The following is a 25,195-nucleotide window of genomic DNA, read 5'->3' on the forward strand; positions in this document are numbered from 1 at the left end:
CTTCTTGTTTCCCACAATGCTCAGCGACTGTCACCACCAAGATGGCCGACGCTATGGAGGAATATGAGAAAGAAGCTGGCTGCGTCCCTATTCTCCATCCTGAGGTAAGCTCCGGGAGCTCCACGCCTTTGCCCCGGTGATGTGGGCGCGCGTACCGGAACATCGAATAAAACCGGTTCGGCCGGTTCGGCTCGGTGCGGCTGGCTGTTTTTGTTAGGCCTTTGTCGGAAAACTCCGATGCCCCCTGCATTAGCGCCGATGGACGGGGGGTTGTCAGCCTGCTAGCCTGGCGGTGCTAATCGCCAACGCTAGCCCGTCTCCTCCTCCCCCTGCTGCTGCTGCTGCACAGCCAGGAACCGCTGGCCAGATGTTGGCGTTAGGAAAAGGCTGTTGCTGCTGCTGCCGATGGAGGAGCGGGGCGTGTTTCCTTGTGGAGGGAGCGACGAAATACGCGAAGGGTTAACCCCTGCTGTCAGAGCAGGTTAGCTCCGTGGCTAAGCTGACAGCCCGGCTGCTGCTCGCTCAGCTGGCCGGAATATGGACTCTGGGCTCGGGTGAACATCGGTCTGCAAAGCGGCAGCGTCAAAGCGTGGAGGACCAAACCTGCTGGGGAAAGGAGCAGAGAGAAACTTATTACACAAGACCCATACTTCCTACTGGCTTTCTTTTCAATCTAGCACCTATTGTTTTTAATCATGTTCTCTATATTTCGGTAGCGTGCTGAAATTTGACATAAATAAACAAGTATATATATATATATATATATATATATATATATATATATATATATATATATATATCACCACATGATTAATCGTTGCTGTCCAAACCTGCCCTGACCTAGCCAGGCCTGCCCCCCTGCAGCCTGCTGTGGTGTCCCACACCAAGGTCTTGGCAGCATGCCCTTAGAAGTCTGCTGTGGTGAGATTCGGCCAGCCCCCCTGGATCCTACCTGTTTGTCACATCCAATGCTGCGGATGCTCCAGTGGATTGAAATGTGCACAACAGTGGGCTTCTCCAACCCCTCTTAAAGCTTTTTGGCTTTGCGCTGGGGTCCGTTTCTCCTCCTGATAGAAGCCACAGCCACCAGAGAATACCGTTTCAGGGAAACGGGAGAATATGATGAGCAAAATGGCTTACAGGTGAATCTCAGTAGGTTGAGTCATCAGGAATCCATTCAAAAGTTAATCTCCTGTCAAGGTCCATTACACACACTTACGTTTGAACTGTTTATTCCTAATAATTTTGTATAATTGCGCTTAAAGTTAATGAAACCAGCTAAAATTCAGTCCCTCTGAAAAGTCAAGGTTCCTATGCTGTCTTCAATATGGGAAGGATGGAACTTTGGCAGAAAAAATAAACCCATAGTGTTTGAACTTGTTCCTGTTTAGGTATCTGAAAGATAAAATTTTGCAACAGAAAGGACCTCATACTTTGACTCCTATTTTAAATGTTGCTCCTTCATTGGCTCCACCAACATATTAGTTTTTGTCAACAACAGTTAATCGTTGAGGTTTTTGGGGCGAGACAAATGATTTAAAAATCATTGACAGGTTCTGATTGTTCATTTAAAAATAAAAAAATTGCAATTTCACAGCCTGTAATCTCTAGATCAGGCATGTCCAAAGTACCCTGGGGCCATTTGTGGCACCCTGTACTGATTTTGGGTCCCCTAACACTGAACCCCCCCATCCCACCCCCGACTGCATTTCAAGAAATATTTGGTAAATAGTAGGTCTGTGCATAAAAGTTGATACAAAGATTAATATTGATGTTTTTAAAAACAATTTAATATTGATATTCTGGCTTTCAATATTGATATACCTCCCAACGCCATTACTGTTTCTTGCGGGGCTGACAGGATTTAAGAAGCGCCTTCATCCCTAAAATCAGATGTTTGGCCACATTTTTGGTTAAATGCATTGAACCAAATGCGCTTTATTTTCCTGTTAATATCAGTGTTCAATAAATTGAACATAAATATAATATTTGGCTGGTTTTGTTGAGTGAATAACTTTGGGCATTAGTTTGAAAGTGATAAATATCGATATTGGAATCAAATCAAATCAAGCTGAGCTATATCGACAATCGTATTGTATCGTTAGCTATGTATCGAGAATCGTACCTAATCGGCTCATCCTAGATGATACTTAGCCCTAGTAATTAGGGCAAAATTATTACAGAAAGGTTAAAATACTACAACTGAATATGTTAAATACAACACAAAGTATTCATCTTTTAAGTTCTGACATTCTCTTTAATTTCATAGTAACATCCAATGACATTTAATTACTCAAATGCAGGCGTTGGTACATTAAAATGTGCTTTGAATTCAAATATTAAAATTGGCTAATTGCGGCAAGTGTTTTCAAAGAACAACTGACCAAAATACTGTTTTTATATTTCCAAAAACAGTTCCGTTTATTATTGTTAAAGAGTCAAATTAAATTATTCAAAATAATTTGCTATTAGTACAACATATGAGCTAAACCTTTTTTTTATTTTATTTTGGATCTACAACGATTTACACATTAATTTCCTACAAAAAAATCTGTCTTATTTATTAATTTAACATGATCATATTTTGGAGAGCAGGTAAAACATTTAATTGATTTTTTTTTTTTGGTTTTAAAAAAAATGTGTTAATTTTTTTGCTTGACAATTTTGGCCCATGTACCGAAAAGTCTGGACACCCCTGCTGTAGACTGTCTTAGATGACTGTTGTAAACTGGACCTACAGGACCTACAGGTCTGGTTTAGGTCCCAAACAGAACATTGATAGTTCCATTCCATTTACAACAAAAACACATAAACAAACTAAATGAAAGAATCTCTACTTATTGTGTGACAATCAAATCATATGAATAGAAAGTGGAGTAGAAGGAGAACATGCACAAGCTGCCAGGGTAGCTGCAGCCCAGAGGATTGGGAAGAAAGCCTATTCAAGAGTATAAGAGAGATTCAGCCAGAGTCCGTAGTTCAACACCTCCACCCACACAGGATCCATGACCTGGGCTACCTACATGCAGTTATGGAGCGTAGTGTGGCACACATTTCTTAATATCTACTGACCATTGCAGACCAGGAACATTACACAAAAGCTGCAGATCTGGAGATTCTTTGACCCGGTCCCATAACCATCATGATCTGGGACTTTTAAAACTCTCCAGTCCTTTCAGGTGGTTAGCCCTCCTGGTGTTCACAGATGTTCTTCACTGCTCACACTCCCTGGATTTATGCTAGTGCAACAGGGACAGGAAGAACCAATAAACTGGCCAGGGATTGGATTTGCACCGCTTTCTGTCTCCCTGTTCATCAAATGCATCAAAAATGAGGAAAGGTCCATTATTCCCTGTCAATAAAAACATCAACGCAGGATGCATTCATCACCTGACAACTCGGCCACCATTGGATGTTGTACACACACTAGATAAAAAAACATGCTGTCTCAATTCAAACTTCATTTCTGTCTCAATGCTTCCTGCTTTTCAGTGGTTATATACAGCAGGGGTTCCCAAAGGTCGTGAGATAATTCCTGACATTACAATGTCAGGAATATGCTTGTTTTGATACAGCCTTTAATTTTGGAAAAAAAAAATTTTTTTAAATGTATGGCTATTCAAACGTCAGAAAACATAAAGTAGAAATGCTTTTTTTCTTGAAAATACGTGAAATTTATCTAACTTTTTTTTAGGTTTTTACAGGAAATTTGCACATCTCTGGCCAGTAATTTTTCTTTGAATGGCCGTAATACAATTTTAGTTTATTTATTTTTGAGAAATTCCTAGAATAAAGTCATATAAGGCGTACAAGACTAAAGAACATCACGAGAATAAAGACGGGGGAAGACTGTTTTTTGTTGGAATTCTCACAAACATGATACTGCACTCTGACAATTTTATATCTTGATTCTCGTAATTTCCAAAAAGACACCCCCAGTTGCCCCAATCAACCAGCATCGATTCTTAATGGGAACGTCAGATCTTCTGTAGGACTGCAGTCAGGCGTATGATGGACCGATTCTACCAGACAGCTGCTGATGCTCTTCAGTGTCAGCTGCGGATTCAAACCCAGTCTTCATCTGAAACAGAAACAGGAGCCTTAGACGTGGCTGAGGAACACCCGAACTGTTCTACCGAGGTCAGGCTGCGCAAGACGGTTTCAGGTCACAGGTCATAAACGTTGGCAAGACTGAGCCCAGCGACCAGAGACAAGGTAGTTCTACTGCCTCAGACCAACGTTTGAAAGCCGGTTGGTGTTTCAGGAGGTGCCTGTTCAAGCTCCTTTGGAGAGGCAACGTTGAGGATTGCGGTGGTCGGCCAACATACGTAGCGCAGCAGATGGAAAACACATCAAGCTTGTTTCCCTTTGAGGTTGGGAGATGTCCAGCAGTGCCATCAGCTCCGACCTGGCAGAGATTAGTGGGACCCGGGTCCACCTATCTACTGCCCAGAGAGGGATGGCCAGAAATGCTCTTCACAGAAACGAGGCCAAGCGACTCATGGCAACACAGAAAAACGGCTGCTGGTGCTATGAGATGGAGATTTGTTCAGGACCAGTGGCGTCCTCCATGCTGACAAATACAGCCAGATACTGATCCATCACGCTGCACCGTCAGGGAGGCGGATGATTGGCCCCCAATGTATCCTGCCGCTTGGCAACGACCCCAAGCATACAGCCAAGGTCATCAGGAACCGCGTTCAGCGTAAAGAAGAGCAAGACGTCCTTGAAGGGACGGCCTGGGCCCCAGAGAGCCCTGATCTGATCCTTTGAGGAAGATCTGTAGAAGGTTGGTTCTCCAAGATGTTTGGATCAAACTTCCTGCCAAGGTCCTCCAACAACTGTGCAGCGTACCTGGAAGACACGAGGCTGTCCTGAAAGCAAAGGGTGGTCTCAGCAAATATTGATCTGATTTAAATCTGCTCATTGGCTGCATTTTGAAAAGTCGATGAAAAACACTTTCTGTTGCACGATGCTGTATATTTAGCGTTAGACTGGGATTCATTTCCATATCTGGTGGCTGTTGTAGCACATTGGCACAAACTGATTATTATTTGCTGTACTTGCTTGGCAAGGCTTGAATCGCGGGGTGTCTGTCTGTAGTTTGCTTCAGCAGTAGCTGGCGTTGCTCGTCTCGCAGCAGTCCCGTTTCACTACTTGGTTTTGGGCCAGTTTAGATGCTGTTATCGCCTCGAACTGTGTGCAGCAGAAATGATTCATAGTAACGTCTCGTCATTCGTGCCATATGCTGGCAAATGGGTCAATTTACTCATCTAAGATGGCTTTGGGTGGACAATGGGACCATTTCTGGCACTTTGGATGAATTGGCTACCTGAAAGTATTCTAGGTATGAGCTCGTCTAAACAATGTGCTGCCATGGTCATTTCTCCATGTGCTTACTTAGATGTACGTTACACGCTAGTGTGGATGCTGGGTTATGGAGACTAAAGCTGGCTTCTTTCCTGATGCTATGATAAGCTTGTTGGTTTCTGGTGCGCTGCAAAGCAATCCGGCCATTCCCAGTGTATAAGTCATAAAAGAGAAGAATGTGCCTCTTATCAGCCTCTTTTGACAGGGGGGGCAGTTTTTAAAAAAATGTAATACAATTCAGAAATACTTTATTAACCTTAAATACTTTATTAAAGGGCTTGTTGCATGCTCTTGGCTGATACTTTTGTAATGAGAAACATGCATTTAATAAATGTTTGAGCTGTCAATCACCAATTGGGGGAAAATCGCCCAATTCTAAGCTCTGAATAATCAATCGGTGCCTCCTTTAATACGAGCTTTTCAGTTTTACATGGTTTCGGTTTGGCAGGTTTCAGATGGCGGTTTTGCGGCTGCTGCGTCCGGACAGCACTGCGACTGAAGCTGTCTCTGTGTGGATGGAGCCAGCACTGAGGAGGGTATAACCCCGGTTGCTAAGTGACAGTGGCGGCTATTATTATGTCTGGTTTTGAGACAGGAAATGGGTGAAGAGGGAAGGGGAATGACATGCGGCAAAGGTTTCCTTGGTTAGATGTCGTGGCGGTAAATTTTGACTATAGTAGGACTTCTGATTGAATACAAAGGAAACGTGCGAGGCTGCAGGACGTTGCTTTCGGCTCATCCCCGTTTCTCAGAGAATCCAAAAGATTTAAGGGATCCTTGGAGGTTTATTTTCTCCAACTTGAAAACTGCTAAAGATGGTCCCCTGCTATCCTTCCAGGATTAAATTATACTGGACCGTTCTTAATCAGAGGTCTAGTAGTTTAAGGATTGTCTGATGTAGTTTTGTTTGCTTCGGAACGCACAACGGTTGGATCCGCATGAACATCGTTCATTTAGGGTCCAATGAGAGGGTCTTATGGATTGCTCAGTGAAACCGAGGTGGTAACCGGTTTTCCGTCCAGACTGCTAGCGAAACAGACTCGGGTTTCTCCTTCGCCTTTAACCCACTGATCACAGATGGAAATAAAATCAGGGAGGAGAGACTCGAGGCGGGAACCGTGATGTTGGTCCGGAGGCTGATCCTTGTCCTCCCACACAGATGGAGAACAATAGAAGAAGAGGCGGGTGGGTCATGGTTGCGGCTCGGAGGCTGAATGAGATGCAGGGCTTCCAGGTCTGCGTGGACTGTCATCAGAAGAACACAACAGTATATCTTCCTCATTGGCCGTTCATCTCTATCTATAATGGCTTCATTGGGCCACATGCACACCAGCTTCCATCGTACGATCTGTTTCTGCTGGACGTCAAAGTCATTTGTCAAAAAGTTGCAGCTCAGCCATAAATTTCGGCTCATTTCCCGCTTGCCCGCATGGGGCTGGGTTTAAGCGTGTTGCTTTTTTCCAGCAGCTCGCCCGGTTGGATCTGGGTCATCCTGTAGACTAGGCGAGAAGAGAGTGAGGGGAAGCGTATCGGTGCTTTGGTTGTACAGCCTCATATTTTTGTTGCTTATTTTGATCGGTATCTTGTCTCAAAACCCCACGGTTAGAGGTCTGAAATCTATCCTTCTGTTCATTCATTGCTGCATTGTTGCAGATTCCATGGATAAATCCTGATCGCTGTGGAAATAATCCCGTTAAATTCACAGTGAACGTGTTGTTTATTAAATGTGGGTGCTAAATGTTGCCAGCTCGTTTGCCAACAGGAGCTGTGCTCTGAAATGCAGCTATAGGCCGGCCGATCCTCATCACTTTGCTTTTTTTGTCCTAATCATTCTCATCACCCCCCCTCAATAAGAACATCCGTCGTCCTGCTCTCCGCCTGATCCCGGTGCTGTTGTCTTTGCTCTCGATGTATTGAATTAGCCTCCTGAAATGACTCTCATTTCAGACTCAATTGGATTTTGAACCATGGCTACAGCCGGCAGGAACTAAAGCGGTCGTGTGCGAGCGCTGGCAGAGTCACAGATTCCTCTTTCTTTCTGCTTTATCCACCGCTGATGGCGAGCGGATGCTGTGTGCGGATCCCTGCACGCATATTAAGCTATTAAACATGTGACCCGCACCTCCTGGGGAACAGCAGCCATATGCTTCCCTGAGCTGCTCCGCTGACGCCGAGCTTGCTGCGTCACGCAGGAGACGCAGCGGCGTGAGCGTGATGTGAGGCGACGCCTCCGGGATCAGTCTGAGTGAGCGGGGGGAAGCCGACACGGCCACAAACGCAACCCTCAGCGCCTCAGGTGGGAGAGGAGAGGAGAGGAGAGGAGGCGGGTCAGACAGGAGCTCAGGGGTTACCGCTACAGAAGGAGAGGAACTGAGCAAGTGGCTAAATGATCGCTGAAGGAAAAAAAAACGTCCAGAACCTTCCAGAAAGCAGAAAGACATTTGTTCCCCGGGGGAACCTCCAGGTGGAGGCTCATTAGCACGCCCGTAGCTTTATGTCATAGATGCATACGTGCACTTAGCGGTGCATTCACTCTCTGACAGGTTTGACCTCCTCTGCAAAGAAGAATAAAAACAAAAATCTACGTTATATATGTATACAGTATTGAGCTCTTTTCCGTTTTCAGCATTTCTTTGAGGCCGCCCAGCCCTGAGCTAAAAGGAAAGCTGCCAACATTGATTTATCACTGTTTTCACGGTGTTTGTCCACCCATCCTGTGGCGTGGCTGACAGCGCTGCAGGGAAGCCTTTAGCTCAGTCCTTGCAGCCTCTGAGGCCCTGAGCTGTGGCGTGCTCAGGTTTCCCTGCAGCTCACAGGAAGCCCCACACATTTTCTCATCTCTCCTCACTGCGTTTAGATATGCAGGCAGTAGGATCTTTGCAACATGGGCTGAAGGAAATAGAATATGGATCAAAACTGAACTATAGTTTAAAAAACAACGCTGTGCTTTGGACTTTTCTCAGTTAGAGCATCTGACCACAGTGGTGAAGGAGGCCTTTATTTGCTTGTTGTGCCCATTTGTGTTTTTTGAGCCTGGGAACTGTTCATGGCATCAGCGTGCGTAACACTGAGAGATGAAGGGTGACTTTTCCAGGCTATCCAGTCCATGTGTGACCAAAGCCAGAGCTCTCCCTGCATTCTAAGCACAGGCAAGGTGGAATTACAGGTACATCTGAAAGTCAGACATGAAAAACTGCTGTAACTCCTCAGACTGAAGAAGTCTCCTGGAGAAGAGAGATGAAACATCTGAAATAATGAGAACACGTTCCCTTTTTTTATTGAAAAGGTTATATATTAGGCTCATTTCAAACAGTGAAACTCTTTAAGATTATTAAAAACTCCAAATTCAATGTCTCAGAAAATGAGAATATTACACAGGATTAAAAAGGATATTTTAAACAGAAACACCAGACTTCTGAAAAGTCTTTACGTTTCTACACACCCAGTACTTGGTCAGCGCTCCATTTGCATGAATCACTGCATCAAGATGACATGGCCCCCAAACCATCACTGACTGGAAACCTCACACTGGACCTCAAGCAACAAGGATTCAGTGCCTCAGTCCCCAAATGAATCAAGGAATAGTATTTGACCATCCTCTATAGGCTGCAGTTATCCCTGCCGCTTGTGCTCCTTTTCCCACCACACTTTTTCCTTCCACTCAACTTTCCACCAATATGCTTGGCTGGCTTCCTTAAAGCGGATAAAGATCTGACATTCCAGCAAGAATTAGCACTACAGTGTGTTTATCTAATGGTGGGTTTGAAGAACAATCTCACTGCCATAGTTCTGTGTCCCTCCATAGGAGCCATGTTGGCCACACACTGCTGTGCTGCAGAGAGACAAATGATAAAGTGATAAATGATATCACTCTGATTATGATATGAAACTCAGAAAAAGCTTCTTATGAACTTTAAGTTCGGTTGATTTGGCTTTTCTTTCTGGAAATTTGCCAAAATGTTGAAACATTTAAATTAAAATCTAACCTTTTTGTCTTTGTGACGTGCAATCTGAGATAAATCACTCGTAAGAAGTTAATGTGGATCACGAGTGGCTAATAAAATACTTTTTTTTAAAGCAGCAATAAGCAATACCTTTTGGTCCGATGGGTGTGCTCTCCGCCATTTTGCGTCTGGCGATGGTATTTTATGGGCAGGGAGGGGGCAGCTGGTCCGGCTATGTAAACAAAGAGACTGGAGAACAACACAGAAAGGTGGTGTGTGATGTTTAACCATAGTCCATCTAAAAAGAGACCTTTAGTTCCTCACCAAACTATTTCTAGTTCTATCTAAAATAATGAAATTTGCCGTGTTGCTCCTTTTAAAGACAACTAACGTAAAGCATCCATCCGGCACAGTGCTGCTGGTAAAAGAAACGTTGGCGAGCCAAACACGCTTTCTTTATCTTTCTTTCCTTTTGGTCTGATCTTTCAGGAAATCAAACCCCAGAGTCATTACAACCACGGCTACAGCGAGAACGTCAGCCGGAAAAACCATGTGGACGACTACAGCACCTGGGACATCGTCAAAGCCACACAGTGAGCGCAACGTTTGTCCGGGTTGTCGGTTAAAATTCACTCATAGAGCTGACATGTGTTACCGTTTAATACTTTTTTTACTCTCATTGCTGAAGGAACCGCATATTTACTTGTTTGAGGTTTTATTAAGAAAATGCATGTTTTCCAGTCGTGGCTTCCTCTTCCATTGTGTGTTTTTATTCCTGTGGGATTCATCAACATGAATAAAGTTGGAGCCCTGAATATCTATCCGGGGACTGATGGCGCTCCGCCTTGTGCTGCAGGTACGGCATCTTCGAGCGCTGCCGGGAGCTGGTGGAGGCGGGCTTTGACGTTCGGCAGCCAGACAAAGAAAACGTAACACTCCTCCACTGGGCGGCCATCAACAACAGGATAGACTTGGTCAAGTAAGTCAGAGCAGACCGTGTCGGGGGTGCGTCAGGGGACCACCAGCCTGCCGGGCAGCTTCTTACCTCAAGCTGTTAAAAGGCTAAACCTGCTGCAAAGATTTTCACTTGTTTTTATATGTTTGAGTTTTTACTCTTATATGTTTAAAAGTCTTTGCAGAACATCTGGAAGTCCACTAACAGATTTGGCTGCAGCTGTGGATGCAAACTTCTATAAGCGACGAGGCGTTTTAGCCAATCCCGTTGCAGCCAACTTCTACCAATCAGCCATCTGCCTCTCGAGTCTCCCCCTTCAGCTGCTCTCCTTTTACTGTCGAGCAAACTGAACATTCAGAACCAAATGCAACATCTATTCAATGAAATACAATAACGAAGCTTTCAGAAAGAGGCATTCATCACCAGGATGGTGTTGAACTGCTACCCTCAGGCCAGATGTTTACAGGTTTACTGCAGGACAGCTTATGAGACTTTTTATGATCTTTTTTCATAAAGTGTTTTTATTTGCTTGTAATGGACGTTTGTCACATTATTGGTACCATAAATGTAATTTCCTGTGAGAAGAATAGCCACCCTGTATCTGTTTGCTGTTGTTTGCACTGGTTCTACAGGCTAAACCCTGATAAGAGGAGATGGAGTCAGAGTTTGGCAAAGTGCCGTATTTCACTCTGCTGTGTTTGTGTGCAGGTACTATATATCAAAGGGGGCCATAGTTGATCAGCTGGGAGGAGACCTCAACTCTACACCTTTGCACTGGGCCACAAGGTAGCACACATGCACCTCCCTGATGACCTGTCTGCTTTAAATCACTTCTCATCAAGGGGCTTTATTCACTCTGGACTACAAATGCATGTTTCAATTTCAATATGCATATACAATGCATATGAGTCCAAAGAGTTGTTCTAGTACCCCTTGGACATCTTAAAATTGCTGTTACTTACAGTCACAAATTTCAATTTTATGCGATTCAACCCACTTTACTAAATAAAATAAAATAACATTCAGCTTTTTTCTTTTATATAAATTATTTAAAACATAATACAGGAGCAAAGTGCTGTACATATTAAAATAAATCAAAATAAATTACAGGGTAACTCACTCCAAAATCAACAGGTTTTTTTTGGCTAATAAACTGTATACATGGATGTCCTATAGTGCTGTCTACATTTCACAGTCATTATTTTGACAAATTACTGCACATTTGTTGAACTCCGGCTTTTGTGTCTAAAACCGTCTGTGTGATGCTCTCCTCAGTTGTAATAAGTGTATTGCATTCAAATTTTTAATCGGTTTTGGAATTGGCTCAAAAGATATTGTGATGTCAGCTTTAGCTCTGCCACTGTGGGGTATAAAAGGGGATCCGTCTCATACACGCCTCTGTAGGGAGGTGGAATAGTGAGCTTTGGGATCTTTCTATTGATTTTTAAAGTTAGACGTTTATCAGCTTAGCATTCAGTTTGTTTGTTTAGCATTTAGCACCTTGTTCAATCTCAACCCAGACCTAGACCAGCCCTCATCCCCGCACGCTCCTTGGTCTACCTGTCACCACCTCCTCTAGGCACGTTTTTCAAATGTTAGATGTGCCAGAAGTAAGGCTCTGGTACAGGAGTGAGTTGCCCTTTAAGAAAGATAAAACAGGGGTAAGAGCCATTGTACAATACATACAAAATGCATAAAACAACAAAAAGGGATAAAACTCGCCATCTTCAATGGTGTCAAAGGCCGGAGATGTGTTTTAAGCAGTGGTTCAGGTGGAGTGGGGGCCTAGTGGTTGGAGCATCCAGAAAAGGATGGAAGATCCTAGGTTTTAAATCCCAGACTGCCACTCAGTCCCTACGTGGAGGTAGGATGGAGCTAGACCACAGAGGGTTCTGAAAACAAACAAAAGGATTTTAAAATCAATCCTAAAATGCACCGACATCCAGTGGAGAAACCCTATGTGGGTAATGTGCTCCTTTTCACTTGTGCGAGTTAAGACGTGCTGCGGCGTTTTGTATTAATTATGATCTCAAAGTGCTTTTGAGAAAAATTGGTTCTATCTTTGCCAGCTGCCTCAAATGATAATAGCTTGATCTCACGACTGCGCTTATCTGAATATCAAATTTAAGCACCGTGTCCCCTTTAACCCCAAGTCAGCCATGTGTCCTACGGGAAGCTGTGCTACCAAAAACCATGACTTCAGTTCTACGTTCATTGTTTAAGGAAGTTGAGAGCCATGCAGGTCATAAATCAGAGTGTTGTCTGCATAGCAGTGGAAAGACATACCATGTATTCTTAGAATGGAGTCCAGTGGGAGCAAATAAAGTACAGCTGTTAAAACTAAAAGCACAAGAACAACACAATCACCATAGTCAGTAGCTGGAAATAAATGTCATTAAAACCATAAACAGAGCTGGAGCAGTGTCGTGTAAAGCTTTAAAACCAGATGGAAAACCTCTGAAATATTCTGCAGAAGTTCCTTAAATCATAGGATCTAAGGCAGGTTTTTCAATTAGAGGTTGAACAGCTGTTTACATTTTCAGGGACAACAGCTGTAGGCAGACTGCTCCATCCAATCTGACATTGAGCTAATTTATAAAGAAGAATGCAAAAAATATATTATTTTGTAATTTATCTCCGAGTTAGTCAATGTCAAATATGGAGCAACAAGCCTGTCAGCTTCCTGCATGTATCGTTTAGCGCCAATTTGCAGCATCCTTAGGAATAAATCAGATGCAAATTTTCCAAAAAGCCTTTTCATGATTGTTTTGACTTTTACGTACACTTCCATAAACTTATCATGTTTCTGTAACATCCAGTGAGTCGCCACTGGATGGAAGCTCACATGAGAGCCATCCCAAACACACAGGGGACATTGCTTTCTCTTCTCCTGAATTATTGATGGATTGATTCAACATCAGACATCTGCACTATTGCCGCTTCACCGACTCTGAGGGGTCATGTTTCAACCCCCCCATCACCACCAGCTGTCGGTGACCTTTTAGAAGCCCCTAACCTCTGTCTGGGAATAGGATGAATCTGCTTTCTGGCAGTAGGCGTATGAAACGGTGGTAACTGTGGTCTGAAGCCCAGACTGAAGGAGATGTGTGAGGAAACCCCACGGAGAAGCATCCACATGTGTTCTAAAGCTCTTCTCCTCCTACAGACAAGGCCATCTATCCATGGTGGTGCAGCTGATGAAGTATGGCGCAGACCCGTCTTTGATCGATGGTGAAGGTTGCAGTTGCGTCCATCTGGCTGCCCAGTTTGGCCACACTTCTATTGTGGCATACCTCATCGCCAAAGGACAGGTAGGAAGAACAAACACCGCCGCCAGGTAGAGATGCACCACGAAAGCAACTAGTTACCGACCTGAGCGTTTGATGCTTGACTGGCCGGGATCAGCGATCCAGCCGGTCATAAGATTCTTTTCCTGTTAGTGAGCACAGCTCACCATACAGAAGCACTACACTCTTCAGTGTGGAGGCTGCTACTGAGTAAAGGAGACTCAAACCTGGCTAATGTCAGTATGCAATAAAAAAAAATAAGTCACGGTTAGCTTCTTAGACTTGTGCTGTTTAAAAGGAAACGATTATCCACCAAACGTGGTCATTGAGGCTGCCAGGAAGCTGAACACAAAGCAAGTCTGCTTAATTTATTCAATTCTGGCCGTCTTGGAATATACTGGAGGAGAAAATGTAGCTGAGAAGTCTTTACAGCAAATAAACACAGGGACTGCTGCTAGCAGTGCTAGCTGGGCTAATAGTGCAATCATCAGGATTTTTGATGGAGCTCAGTCTGTTATTTTTCTTTTGCTAGTCTTCTCCACCAGGGGGCGCTGGTTGCTTCAGTTTTTAGCCTTGTTACTCTGCACCCTTCTTGTTGTGTCTTCTGTGGCCTCACTGTTCATTTCTTTTTCTGTGGCAGGATGTGGATATGATGGATCAGAACGGCATGACTCCTCTCATGTGGGCAGCTTACAGGACACACAGGTTTGAACGTTATTGTACAGCGCCGTGTTTTTTACAGTCACAGGACAAATGACGGCAGCTTGATCAGTGAGCTTTGTCACCCCAGACAGGTAACATGAAGTAAAATAGGTGGGAATAATGCCACTGCTGAGAATGAAACTCTCCATGCAGGCTGTAGCATGCCTCTTCTAGAGCATTACCTAACCTCTTCAGGTGTGATGCCATTCATCAGAGGGTTCACACAGGAAAGACAAGTTTCATTGTTGCCCTCAATTTTTCATTTTTTTATTGGTCCTCTGTCTCAGTGAGGACTCAAAGTCTGTCTGTTGCTTTGTCGTCTGCAGCAGCAACATCTTAATATAAAACAGCTAGCCGTGGCTAGTTAGCATATCTGTACTGTTAGACCCTACCACAGTTTTAATTACGTTGCTGATGATATTAACACATTTGTTTTCATTGTATTAAGTTTTTTTTTGCCCTCTTAGTCAGATGTGATTCCTTTTAGTTTGACCGTGTCTTCCTTGCTCTCTTCCCCGCGTCGCAGCGTTGATCCCACCCGACTGCTGCTGACCTTTAACGTGTCGGTCAATCTGGGCGACAAGTATCACAAGAACACGGCGCTGCACTGGGCCGTGCTGGCCGGGAACACCACCGTCATCAGCCTGCTGCTGGACGCCAACGCCAACGTCGATGCACAGAACATCAAGGTGAACACACACAGGCGCGTCGTAGGAAATCAGGAAGTACATTCACTTCACCAATACAGTTCAAGAGGGGGTTATTGCTGGGCATTTTAAGGATTTGTTCTTACAGCTAATTCAATTCTAAATTCAGTTACTCAAAAATAAGACCAATTTAAAATAAGATTTCTAATACAGAAATGTTGTTTTACCATCCACACAAACACAGAGGAGACGTCTGGCTTGACGGTTGTCCAGCAGTCGATGCCACAAAATATCATCACTGAAGAAGCTGATTTTTTTGATGGAAAGTTTAGTGGAAGGAAAAAGTGTGCTTGATGGCAACAGATAACCAAGGGATTGACAAAATGTGGACTTCAGCTGGGGGTCAGCACAACATGAGCCCCCCCCCCCCCCCCCCCCCCCCCCCCGCATGGATGGATTTAGGAGATGGCTGCTTGTGTTAGGCCGCTTCTGAACCATCTCACACTCTTGAGTTAGATCCCTGGACAGATGTGTCCGGTTTATGTAAGATTGCAAGTTTGAATTAACTTCTCTTTTATATTTTAGGCTATTGAGATACTACAGCATCTTTTTCTTGTATTTTGGTGAAAGTATAATGCTGTGAGCACTCTGATTGGCAGGACAGGATGTCTCACTGGACCGTTCAAGCCTTAATCCGAACCGTGTTTTTGGTGTGGTTCTCTCTCCCGCCTGTAGGGTGAAACGCCTCTGGACCTGGCCAAGCAAAGGAAGAATGTCTGGATGATCAATCACCTACAGGAAGCGCGGCAGGCCAAAGGTTACGACAGCCCGTCCTATTTGAAAAGGCTGAAGATGGACAAGGTACCAACGCCACGTGTAGCCGTGCTTAGTTCCCCCGCAGAAAGATGGAGGTAGAGAAGCAGAGGGGGGCGAGAGGCTAAACATTGATCCACCTAACAGAGACGGCATGTTATCAGAGCCCTCATTAAGCTAGGGCTGGTTTAAAGTGTAAAAGAGCAGCGAGGGACATGCTCAGACGAGCCCTCCAGACGGAACGTCTTCCTGCACTGCTGCACCGTCACAGTACGTTGGAGAGGTACTTATTACCATCTCTGGCTGGTCGGGCTGCTGCTTCCTGCTAGTCTGGCAGGAAGGATGCTGTTCAGAAAGCTCTCCATTCAGCCAGCCGTCTACAGGAAGGCAGAACAGAGCAGCAGTTTACTGTTCTGACCACCGCGGGTGGTTCCTTACATTTGTTTTATTGGGGACAAATTCCTATAACAGCATTTACACATGCCTGTATCTGATGTTCAACCGTTAAACCCACCATGAGAGCGGCCGAGCCAGACAAAACGTAGAAGTTTCAGCTGTCATCCCCGTTTGTTCTGCTGAGACTGTTTCTTGTCCGTCTCCCCGCTTACCCGCCGGAACCGTAGATCATCAAGGTAAATGAGGCTGCTTAGATCCGCTTCAGTCTGCCGTTGTGTTGCAGAGTAGTTTCAGATTCCTGCATCATGTCTGGCATTGCTCTAGATCAGGGGCTCCCAAAGCTCTCGGCCTGCGACCCCCAAAGTAACAGCGCCAGAGACCAGCGACCCCCTTTAGCCACGGTGGTGGAGGCTTTTGTTTTTGAAAATCTTTTTAGAAATTATGAGAATAAAGTCATAATTCTATGAAAACTGGTACCAAAAAGTGCAGGCTTCACCCTGTGTTAAAATGAGGAATGTGGAGCGTCTTGTAAAGTTATAATATGGTATCGATTTCACAAATAAGAAAATGCTGAAGCTTTCAGATTATTATTAGTGTCAGGACTTTGGAAAGATTGTGCAAACGACTGAATTTATTCTCGTAATATTACGACTTTATTCTCATAACTTCCCCCCAAAAATAAATTTTGTATTAATCATCGTAGATTAAAGAAAATAAATTATTGGCCACAGAGAGTACATTTCCACAAAAAACTCAGAAATACTTAATTAAATTTCATTTAATTGATTAATTTCACGTATTTGCAAGAAAAAAGTTGTATGTTGTCAAAAAGTCCTGAATTTTTGAGAGATTTTCTTCCCCCATGATTAAAGGCATAAATTTACTATATTTAAACGAGTACATCTGACATTGTAAAGTCCAAAATGTTGGATCATGGTTTGGATGATCTGGAGACCCGGCTTTGGTGAGCCCTGCTCTAGCTAGTGAGCAGAGCTTCATATGGTGGAATGCAGCTGCAGCTCAGTGGCCCTGTGTTGTCTGGAGAAATAAATAAAAATGGAAAGCTAAAGCCTCCGCCCACAGAGCTTTTGTGTTTAGAATGGATTCCTGTTTTTTTTTTCTTAATTTTTAATGAAAAGGTATCTGTTGAGACTGAGCTGTCGCTGTCAGGATGGAAACAAACTCATTAAACATGCTACTTAACTCATTTACAGTTACAGTCAATAAAAACAATCTCTGTTATGTTTGAGTTGCCCATTTTTAAATCCATTTCCTCCTTTGACGTGTGCGATCACTGTGCAGGAGTTCAGGCAGAAAGTGATGCTGGGAACACCGTTCGTTGTCATCTGGCTGGTGGGTTTCATCGCTGACCTGGACGTCGACTCTTGGCTGATCAAGGGCATCATGTATGCGGGCGTCTGGGTCGCCGTGCAGTTCCTCTCCAAGTATGTCCCCGGCCGAGAAGAAAAAAAGACAGCACCATTGTTTTGCCTTGCGCCTTGTCCATTTACCACTCACCTTTAGGAGCAGATCTTCAGAATGGAACCTGTTTCATCATTTTGACTGTGTGCAGAAAAAGTCGAGTAGGCAGTAAACTCCAACTCTGTGTCCTCAACTCCATTAACCCCAGTCATCTGATCCTGTTCTGTTGTTGCTCTTTGTCCTTCACCAGACTCCTCCCTCGTTGCCATAGTATCACATCTCCTCTAACATTCCTAGAAAACTTGCTTATTCTGATAAATCTGATAAAATGTGAAAAAGTTCAAGCGCTGTGAATACTTTTACGAGACACCAACTGGATGGCTTCATGTCCTGATTACAAAGCTGAGTCAAGATTCAGAGATGTTGGTTTTAACTGGTCTGATCAGAGGCCAGACAAGGCGACCGTCCTTGTAGTGAACTCTAGCAGTTTTGCAACAAATTATTTCTCTTTTCTGAGTTGCTTGTAATCCGATCCGTTTTTCACCTCCCTGCAGGGCTTTCTTTGACCACTCCATGCACAGCGCTCTGCCTCTGGGAATCTACCTGGCGACCAAGTTTTGGATGTACTCCACCTGGTTCTACTGGTTTTGGAACGATATCCTTTTCGCCCCTGAGTGCAACATGTGTTTGGCTGTTATCCCAGCAGGCCGCAGCAGCTCTCTGCTTTGCCACGCTCGCGTCGGAGCCTCTGTTCTCAAGGTGCTGATGGCAGAACGTGGGAGGGGGTGTCATTGTTATGGCAGGCTCTCATTTTCCACCTAGTTGGTTCACTAATGTGGGCGGGGACAACGGGGCCCTTGACCTGAGTTCATCCAGGAAGAAAAGCTGACGTAACTAGAAGTATCACTGCATTTGCCAGCAGTGCCTTAATGCTACGTCGGTAACGGTCCCCTACAGTTGCTAGTCGGCTGTTGAGCAGACAGGTTTGCACATGTGCAGTCATCTATTTAAGATGGTAAAGTGATTGTACACGGATCATTAGTCATGTGGAAATGAGTTCCTCTCAGACCCAGACGTTTGTTTTTGTTGCCTTTGTTCCTGCCGGCCTCAGTTTTAGCTTGCAGCTACTTGCAGAAAGATTACTGCTCTGCTGTCGCACGGTCCTCTTTAATCACGTACACAAACTATCTGATGCACACGCCAAGTGCTAGATCATTTTCTCACCCTTTTAGGTAGAGGGTTTGTGATAGATATAATTAGATATATACCCTGGCAGGTATTATTTCTTTGCCCCTTAGTGTGCTTTATGCACCTTATTAATTCAATTTTATTGATATAGCGCCAATTCATGAAACATGTCATCTCAAGGCACTTTACAAAGTCAAATTCAATCATATTATACAGATTGGGTCAGATTATACAGATTGGGTCAGATTATACAGATTGGGTCAGAAATGTCCTATATAAGGAAACCAGTTGATTGCATCAAAGTCCCGACAAGCAGCATTCACTCCTGGGGAACCGTAGAGCCACAGGGAGAGTCGTCTGCATTGTACATGGCTTTGCAGCAATCCCTCATACTGAGCAAGCATGAAGCGACAGTGGAAAGAAAAACTCCCCATTAACAGGAAGGAAAACCTCCAGCAGAACCGGGCTCAGTATGAACGGTCATCTGCCTCGACCGACTGGGGGTTACAGAAGACAGAACAGAGACACAACAAGAGAGACAAAAAAGCACAGAAGCACACATTGATCTAGTAATCTGTTCTACATTAGATGGAAGTAGCGGGTGAGCCGTCTTCTCTGGATGATGTCACAGTTTAACAGAACGCCAGACCAGGTGTACCTACTATGAAGATAAAGAGAGAGATCAAAAAGTTAAAAGCTGAAAGGACGACAAGCAATACAAATTGGAGAACAGTAGGAGAACTCGGCAGAGAGAGAAATAGGATGTATGCAATTAATTTGGCCTATTGTTGGAACTGAAAGCAGATATATTACTGTGGTTTTTTTTCTGCGCATAAATACCACTGTAAGGCCAAAGAAAAGGTGCGTTTTAACCTCATTTGTTTAACTATGATAAGCTAGTCTCATAATTCTGACTTAATATTTAACCTCTCTTTTCAGTAGCATTGGAGAAGATGATTTAAATTGCTTGACTGGGGGACACAGACCTGACTCTGGCCCATTCCTGTTACTCTGCTTTGTGTGTTTGGGGTCATTGTCCTGTTGGAACAGCCTGTTGGCATGATACTCCCACCACCATGTTTAAAACTTAATAGGTCTTAAAGTCTGATCCTGACGCCTTCAGACATCAGTGTTGGAGGCAGATAGGTCCACCTTTGCCTTCTCGGATGATCAAACCTTTCTCCAGAAACAAAGTATTTGGCTAATCATGCTGCACATTTATCTGAAAGTGTTTTTTTTCCTCTCCTCAGGATAGGCTTCTTTCTTGGCATGTTGTCAGTCCATGGTGATGTAGAGCTGTTTCTGAAAAAGGCAGCAGACAATGTTCTCCAGAGCAGCAATTTGATGAATAGTTTAAGTGAGACTGCGGATTATTATCTCAATCATTGATTAATGATTAGGGTTCAGTTTAGACCTTGGTCACACAGAAGCGCCGTTTCATAGTCCAGACCGTCTGCAGGCTGATGTCCTGTGGGCTTCGGCTGACTCACCTATACAAGGCAGATGATGCTGCAATCGCCTCCAGCCTGCAGTTATCTCACCATGACCTCTCATCTTTCCTTCCTTCACCTTATTTGGAATAACAGCAGCAACCTCCTCTGATGAGACACACCAGCGCATCATTACACATCCCGGCGTTCACTTAATATCCCGACTTCTGCTAACAAATCACATCTGTTGATGATGCTGGAGGAGTTTCTTCTCCCAAGTGGGATGAGTAATGCTTTACAGCTCCTAAATGCATTCCTAGGAGGTCGGGATGAGCTGTTTCTGCATGCAGCAACATCTGCAGTTCAGGGGTGGGTGTTGATGAGACAGAGCTGCCCTCAGTGTCTCCAACCTCCTTTGGAGGTTCTGGCGCAGATATTCAAGTCTCATTGGGAAAATGTTGATCATTAAAAAGCTGCTCTTTCATTTTAGATTTTGGTACTAACAAGAAACTAGTCGTGCTTTTTCTGGTCGACGCCGCCCGATTTCCAGTTTTCTTTGACGTGTCCGACCCGCCCGTATAAGCGGAAACAAAAATTATGTGCTGCAATTTTTTAAAAATTGTTTTCAATCAAACTGAAAATGAAGAGATTTAGAGACTGAGGTAGCTGTTCTCACTAAAGAGCACTTGTGATCTATCATTCAGTCTTTTCTTGGTCGGTACAGATTTGTGGTTTTCTTTGATGGCTGGCTTCCTGATTCTGACATCTTTCCAATGACTTTATCACAAAAATTCTGCCGCTAGCTCTTAGATAGACGTGTAACCAAAGAGTAACTTAATAATCGCAGTTAGGGGGTAAAGGTACACAAAGATTGTTTCGCTTTAATCAAGCAAAGCAAATAAAAAGTTTCAACTATAGAACTAAGTAAAGATTTGCTTTGATTTTTTTTTTTTTTTTTTTTTCAATTCTTAATAAAGGATGAGCTGGATGTGTTTTACAAAAACAACAACAAACTACTTGTAAATTGTCATTGTGTAGCGTTTTGGATTAGTTGAATGGTGCAGGCAGCTGGATTTAGCTGATTTTGGGCTCCAGTACAGCTTAATGTTGTTTCATGTCTTACTGCTGATGAGGTACGTGTACTCCGGTATAAAGTCCTGGTTCGGTCCGCCTTTCTTGACTGTAGCTTCCTGAGCAAGCGTGATGTTCCCAAATAGTAGCAGAAGTTTGTGAGTCCTCTCCGGTTTGCTTTGGTGTTTCTTTTTAAAGCTACAGAGCGTTGCTTTGTGAACTTGGTTCTGCATTTAAACGTTCTGCACGTGTTCCGGTGGCACACAACGCTGTATTTGTTCTGTACACGTGTGGAAAAGAACTGACAACAGAGCTATACCGGATATTTGTAGTATGTATACCTGCACTGGTACACCCCATAGCCATAGTGCTTGTTGTGGGTTGCTCCACTCATTGACTCAAATGAGTTGGGGGGGAAAAAGCGGAGCCAGTCCATCTGGGGTGGATGTGGGGAGTTTAGGGGAAAGGTTCACTTGGTAACATGATCAGAAATAAATAATGAGCACCTTTAAAACTCCGATAGGAATAACATTATTAATATGCACCTTTAATCTGCATTGGATGGGTTATTTCCATCCAAGGAGCTTGCTGTGACCGTCCGACTGTCCTGTTTGTTAGTGCTGCAAAAACGATTTAACTATGTTGTGACTGACGATGTCAGGCAAGGAGTATTTCAGATGTTCTACACAGTATTTATGTTCCTCTCAGAACCCATCTATAACTAGAGATGTCTGATGCTGCTTCTATAGGATCACAATCACGTATCATTAGCATCCCAGAATAGTTCGCCGGTGTCCTCCATCAGCTGGCTGTTTAAATAGAGCGAATTAAAAAGGGAATAAAGTCATCTTATTATGTACCTTGACCCCTCTGCACATCTCCCATTTGCCACGGTCCATATACCCTTCCTGATCAACACCCTGGCTTTGTTCTACAACTTTGGCAAGTCCTGGAAGTCTGATCCGGGAATCATTAAGGCGTCAGAGGAGCAGAAGAAAAAGGTATCCCTCACTTCCTCATAACCTTCCTCATAATGGCTGCGTGATGTAATCCAGCATAGTTTAACGCTAATCTCACCGCTGTAGTTTGGTAAGTATAATTTACAGTCTTGGTGGACGTTTCTTTTGATGCTGAATGCCGTGTTATGTAACGCACTTTTCAGGCCTCTCTAATCCTCATTGTCACAATAGAGGAGAGAATGGTCTGTCCCTCTTACCGGGCCCCAGATTCATCCCCGCGCTTCGTAGAGGCTCCCCTTGGAACATGCAGCTCTCATCCCATCATAACTGAGGGCCGTAACACCAATATGTGCATCAAAAAAATATGTGCATTAAAAAAACAGCAGGCAGACTGTGCAGATGCTGTGACTGAGTGAAGAAGGCTCAAAACCGGCTATTTTTAGTAGCAATGCTGCGTTTGTAAAATGAAAGCCTGAGGACGTACAGGAACCTGAGGAGCTGTACTACAGGGAACTGTTTTCTTTAACATGTTTACATGTCTGCAGTTCATTCAGGCTGCAGGAGAGAGCAGGACTGTGAGTGGATAACAGGAATTAGAGCAAAACCCAGCATTGTTACTCTGTTTTACCCCGTTTGAACCGTCTACCTGTGCCTGTTGTGGAACATAACAGATTCAGAAATGTTGGCAGCTTTTTGGCAATCTCAGAGTGAAAACATGTCCCCTAGATGTACACCGCTGCTTTTCAAAATGCTAGCAATGCTAAATTCTACCATGCTAAAGAGATTGCAGTTAATGCAGCCCACGGCCCAGCCCATAATATGATGGCTGTGCTAGCAATCCCAACTCAGACAATACTAAACAGTAAATAGTAAGTTGAGTTCTTCTCCACGTGTCACAGCTCTCTTTCTTTTTCAGACAATTGTGGAGCTAGCCGAGACGGGCAGCTTGGATTTAAGCATATTCTGCAGCACCTGCTTGGTAAGCTCCTCCTTCAAAGCCGTCAAGGCCGGCAGTTTAGAGGAAACCAAAGCAGAGATCACCCCGCTCTGTTTTCTTGCAGATACGGAAGCCCATCCGGTCCAAACACTGCGCCGTGTGCAACCGCTGCATCGCAAAGTTTGACCACCACTGTCCTTGGGTGGGCAACTGTGTGGGTAAGTCGGCCACACGCGCCATAACCCGTGTATAAACAAACCGGTTACCGTGGCGTCACCACTGCGGCACACCGTGACTATGCTTTTCTTCTTTAGCCTCATAATCCACACAAGGAACCCCAATGTGATGACAGAATCTGTTGAGCTCATGGTGTTACACCAGGCTCTGATGGAAACATCCTGGAAAAAGGGAAACTGGTCAAGCTAGGAATATAATTGACCTAACAATGTGGAGAATGGGGGGGGGGGGGGGCAAACCTGAGTCATTGTCTGTAAAACAGAATGGAGACCGCAGTGGAAGGAAGCAGTGCAGGGGAGCGTTGAACACTTCCTTCTCCAGACATTTGATCAGGAGGATGCTCTCACAGTGAGGAAGCTGTCTGAACAAACAGCAGCTTCTTTAGTCCAATATTTGGAAAAGAAACAAACAGCATCTCAGTAGCTGTAGACCCCGCAGAGCTCCACTAATGATGTATAACAGGATTTTTCTGCTTGAGCCTTGCCTCTGCACAATCGTCAAGTCTTTTATGACTTCTTTTTTATCTCCCAGACATCCACATAACTTTGATTTAGCCAGCATTCATTTTTATTCTTTATGCCAACATGGTGCAGTGTTTGGCCATTAATTTGAATATTTCCCAGAAATGACATGTATGGATTAGAAAAAGCAACAAAATGAGTCCAGTGGGAAAATTTACCAAGAATCTTTTGGCCTGGCCTTTTTCACCTAATGAGCAGTGGATGAAAAGAAGGAGAACGCCGTATGAGAACAGCAGATCATCACTTGATCTTTGTAAAGTTGGAGCACTTTTAATGTTTTTAGGAGCCATTTAATGGTGGCTTGAATAACAGCTTGCAGGATATTGGTCAGAAACTATCCTTTTCCAGAATAAATTCTGGTGTATTAATTATTTCCTGTAATTCTTTTTGTTTTAACTACATATTTGGACTGATTTACTCTGATTTCCTTGTATGTGTGGGTTACTCGGGTTTGTAGCTGACATCCGGTGTCATTTTCTGTCTGTGAGCCCTTTAGCATTGTTTAAATGTTACCCTGCTGTAGCTACCTGGTTAAGATGTCGTCCTGTCGCCCAACCTTTCTTAGACTTCCTGTAAACCTAAACAACAATGAATAATTTCCGCAGACGGATAAACTATTAAAAAGTACAAGGCTAAATGAAACCAAATATTCTGTCCTTTACAGGGAGTGGAAATCACCGCTACTTCATGGGCTATCTCTTCTTCCTGCTCTGTATGATCTGCTGGATGATATATGGCTGCATCTCCTGTAAGCACAGCACATTTCCCCCTTTTTCTTTGTCTTGCACCAATTTTCAGCGCCGTTCTAGTTATTGAACACCTTCTTCCTGTTTTTCTGATCCCCCCTCCACCAGACTGGAGGATGCACTGCGCCACCAGTTACGCCAAGGATGGTTTCTGGCTCTACCTGACGCAGATCGCCTCATGCTCACCCTGGATCTTCTGGATGTTCCTCAACAGCATCTTTCACTTCATGTGGGTGGCTGTGCTCATCATGTGTCAGCTCTACCAGGTACAGCTTCATCTAGATGAAAATGGGGCGGGGTCATGTCTCAGTATTTCTCTGGAATGCTGGCTGATGGTTTTTCTTCTGATAATTGTAGATCGCAGCTCTCGGAATCACCACAAACGAGCGGATGAACGCTCGCAGATACAAGCACTTTAAAGTCACGGCCACCTCCATCGAGAGCCCCTTCAAGTGAGTTACAGTCTGTTTTCACATCATCTCAACTAGATTTGTTGCTTCTACTAGCTTTCCTGGGATGTCAAATCAAAAGGTGTACCACAGGGTTCAGTTATTGGCCCGCTTCATTTTA

At 44.1% G+C, this 25,195-nt stretch overlaps 1 protein-coding gene across 1 annotated transcript in view; it reads left to right on the top strand.

Moving 5' to 3' along the window:
* The window catches only part of zdhhc17 (zinc finger DHHC-type palmitoyltransferase 17), a 27,878-nt gene continuing 2,683 nt past the window's right edge, over nt 1–25,195 (top strand). The window contains exons 1-16 of the mRNA XM_012879375.3: nt 1–104; nt 9,804–9,907; nt 10,171–10,293; nt 10,978–11,055; nt 13,436–13,580; nt 14,197–14,261; nt 14,785–14,947; nt 15,641–15,766; nt 17,417–17,559; nt 18,091–18,191; nt 22,102–22,226; nt 23,101–23,163; nt 23,246–23,339; nt 24,544–24,627; nt 24,734–24,891; nt 24,983–25,077. Coding sequence (XP_012734829.1) covers nt 42–104; nt 9,804–9,907; nt 10,171–10,293; nt 10,978–11,055; nt 13,436–13,580; nt 14,197–14,261; nt 14,785–14,947; nt 15,641–15,766; nt 17,417–17,559; nt 18,091–18,191; nt 22,102–22,226; nt 23,101–23,163; nt 23,246–23,339; nt 24,544–24,627; nt 24,734–24,891; nt 24,983–25,077 — 1,730 coding nt within the window. The 5' untranslated portion in view covers nt 1–41. The remainder of the gene's footprint in view (nt 105–9,803; nt 9,908–10,170; nt 10,294–10,977; nt 11,056–13,435; nt 13,581–14,196; nt 14,262–14,784; nt 14,948–15,640; nt 15,767–17,416; nt 17,560–18,090; nt 18,192–22,101; nt 22,227–23,100; nt 23,164–23,245; nt 23,340–24,543; nt 24,628–24,733; nt 24,892–24,982; nt 25,078–25,195) is intronic.

This window comes from Fundulus heteroclitus, unplaced genomic scaffold, assembly GCF_011125445.2.
Source record: "Fundulus heteroclitus isolate FHET01 unplaced genomic scaffold, MU-UCD_Fhet_4.1 scaffold_66, whole genome shotgun sequence".
Lineage (NCBI taxonomy): Eukaryota > Metazoa > Chordata > Actinopteri > Cyprinodontiformes > Fundulidae > Fundulus > Fundulus heteroclitus.